Source organism: Gossypium arboreum, chromosome 12 (genome assembly GCF_025698485.1).
Source record: "Gossypium arboreum isolate Shixiya-1 chromosome 12, ASM2569848v2, whole genome shotgun sequence".
Classification (NCBI taxonomy): domain Eukaryota; kingdom Viridiplantae; phylum Streptophyta; class Magnoliopsida; order Malvales; family Malvaceae; genus Gossypium; species Gossypium arboreum.
Genome location: NC_069081.1, coordinates 6820222 through 6822249, shown reverse-complemented (window position 1 = coordinate 6822249; position 2028 = coordinate 6820222). Strand labels below are relative to the sequence as shown.

General features: G+C 38.8%; 1 protein-coding gene across 1 annotated transcript; it reads left to right on the top strand.

Annotated features, from left to right (window-relative positions):
* Positions 1-626: 626 nt before the first annotated feature.
* LOC128285368 (uncharacterized) lies at positions 627-1415 on the top strand. The gene is made up of 3 exons (XM_053022873.1): positions 627-895; positions 970-1101; positions 1181-1415. The coding sequence occupies exons 1-3, from the start codon at positions 627-629 to the stop codon at positions 1413-1415; spliced, it is 636 nt and encodes a 211-aa protein (XP_052878833.1).
* Positions 1416-2028: the final 613 nt, after the last annotated feature.

The window sequence follows — 2028 nt, the reverse complement described above, 5'->3', positions numbered from 1 at the left end:
TAGAGGGATATTCTGGCTAGGAAAGACTTGGTACTTAAGTGATCCTCGTGATCCACCTCTCTTTCCTGGGAATTGAACTTAGTGTGATTTTTTAGTACAATAATTTTACTCTTTCACACGCTTCCGCACAACAATAATAATAAAGAAATAATTTCATTCCCATACATGTGTTGCTGCATAAAAAAAATAAATTGTTAGAAGCAAGCGGATCTTGCCTCCTTGCAGAACCTAATCAATAAGACAGCAATAACAAGAAGAAGACGAGACAAGTTAAAAGCAAATGATTCATTAATACAAGGCATTGAATGTAGTACCACCGTGCGCATTATTACATAATATTTGTATATATGGATATTATGGCATTGAAAACTAGTAGTGTTTGTTGCTACCGAAGGGTGATGAGTTGTTGTGATTGTGGAGAGGAGACACAGCAGAAGCATTTTGGTGATAGTTATGGGGATCGAGATCATGTTAGCTCATGTTGCTTGCTTCCAATTGATATTTAAAATGGTTGAGATTCCTTGTGTCCGCCTCAACTTGTAATATATATGTTGAGCAGATGGTAAGGGACTACAACAAATAGCTAAGCGAGTTCAAAACACATATCGCTTTTGCATACCAAGAAAATGGCGGCCTCTTACCATGCTCGATCAAACAGCTTGCCCACAAGGCAACACCCCATCGTTTCACAAATCGACGAGAACTTGAACCGATTGAGGGCATCTCAATCAGCCTCCACATCATCATCCATAGGCCACAATCTAAGTGGTATTCAGGATTTGCATGAATGTGTTGATGTATTGCTTCAATTTCCCCTCACCCAACAAGCTCTCGACCAAGAGAAGCAAAGGAAATGGTTGAAGAGCTTTTGGATGGATCTCTCATGCTCTTGGATGTATGTACCATTGCTAAGGATGCCTTGTTGCGCATAAAGGAATCCACACAAGAGCTTCAATCAATTTTATGCAGAAGACGTGGAGCCGCAGGGCTTGCTAATGATTTTAGGAAATACTTGACATCTAGGAAAGCCATGAAAAGGAAATCGCAAGGCGTTAAAGAACTTGAAGCATATCTGAATAAACTCAAGACTCTGGCGAGAATGTAGGCGTGATTAGCGTCTTAAGAGATGTAGAAGCGATTACCATCAGCGTGCTAGAATCCGTATTGTCCTTTATTTCAGGGCGAGGCGAATCAAAATCGAGCCGTTGGTCACCGGTTTCAAGCTAATGCACCGTAAGAAAGTAATGTGCGAGGAAGAACAGAAAGCAAATGAAATTTTGAGTGTGAAGTCTGCGGTGCATTCTCGCACCAAATCAAAACATGAAGCATGTCGAGAACGTGCAAAAGGAGCTTCAAGGCTCGAGTTGAGCATCCAAGATCTTGTAGAAGGCCTTGAAACCCTCTCCAGCGTATGATCAAAACTAGAGTTCTTGTTCTTAATATCATCACCGTTAAATATTGGCATCGCAGATTGTACATATATACCGTAATTTTACGGAGGTTATACAATAGAAAAGAAATACAAAGATTATACAATCTTCTTTCTCAAAATTCTACCTCTTGTGAAATCATTTAGTTATATTTCCAAAATGGTTGCGTAATTTTTACTTCAAACATTTCAACCACGAAAGCAAGAAAAACTTGAAAAATACTTTTATCCAAAGACATGCCAATATCCAAAACTCACACCCCAATCCCAAAGAACTTAAACCTACCTTTAATTTTCCCAAGTTGAATTATTGAGCCTCGTCATCACTATGGTATCTTGGAATATCTCAGAAACATTTCTATGAATATGTGACCGCCACGATTCCTCTTGTCCCACCGAAAACAATGGAAGACTTGCTAAAATTAAAAACTCCATGCCCGTCAGTTTATCACATGGAAGATGGCAATGTAAAGATGCTAATTGGATATTATGTTAATCATAAAATTTTCTTATGTTAGGGGAAAAGGAAGCAAGGATCAGAAAGTGGATCTTGTTCAACTTCAGACCCTTCTTTACTTGGTTATCAAATTGCATGAAAA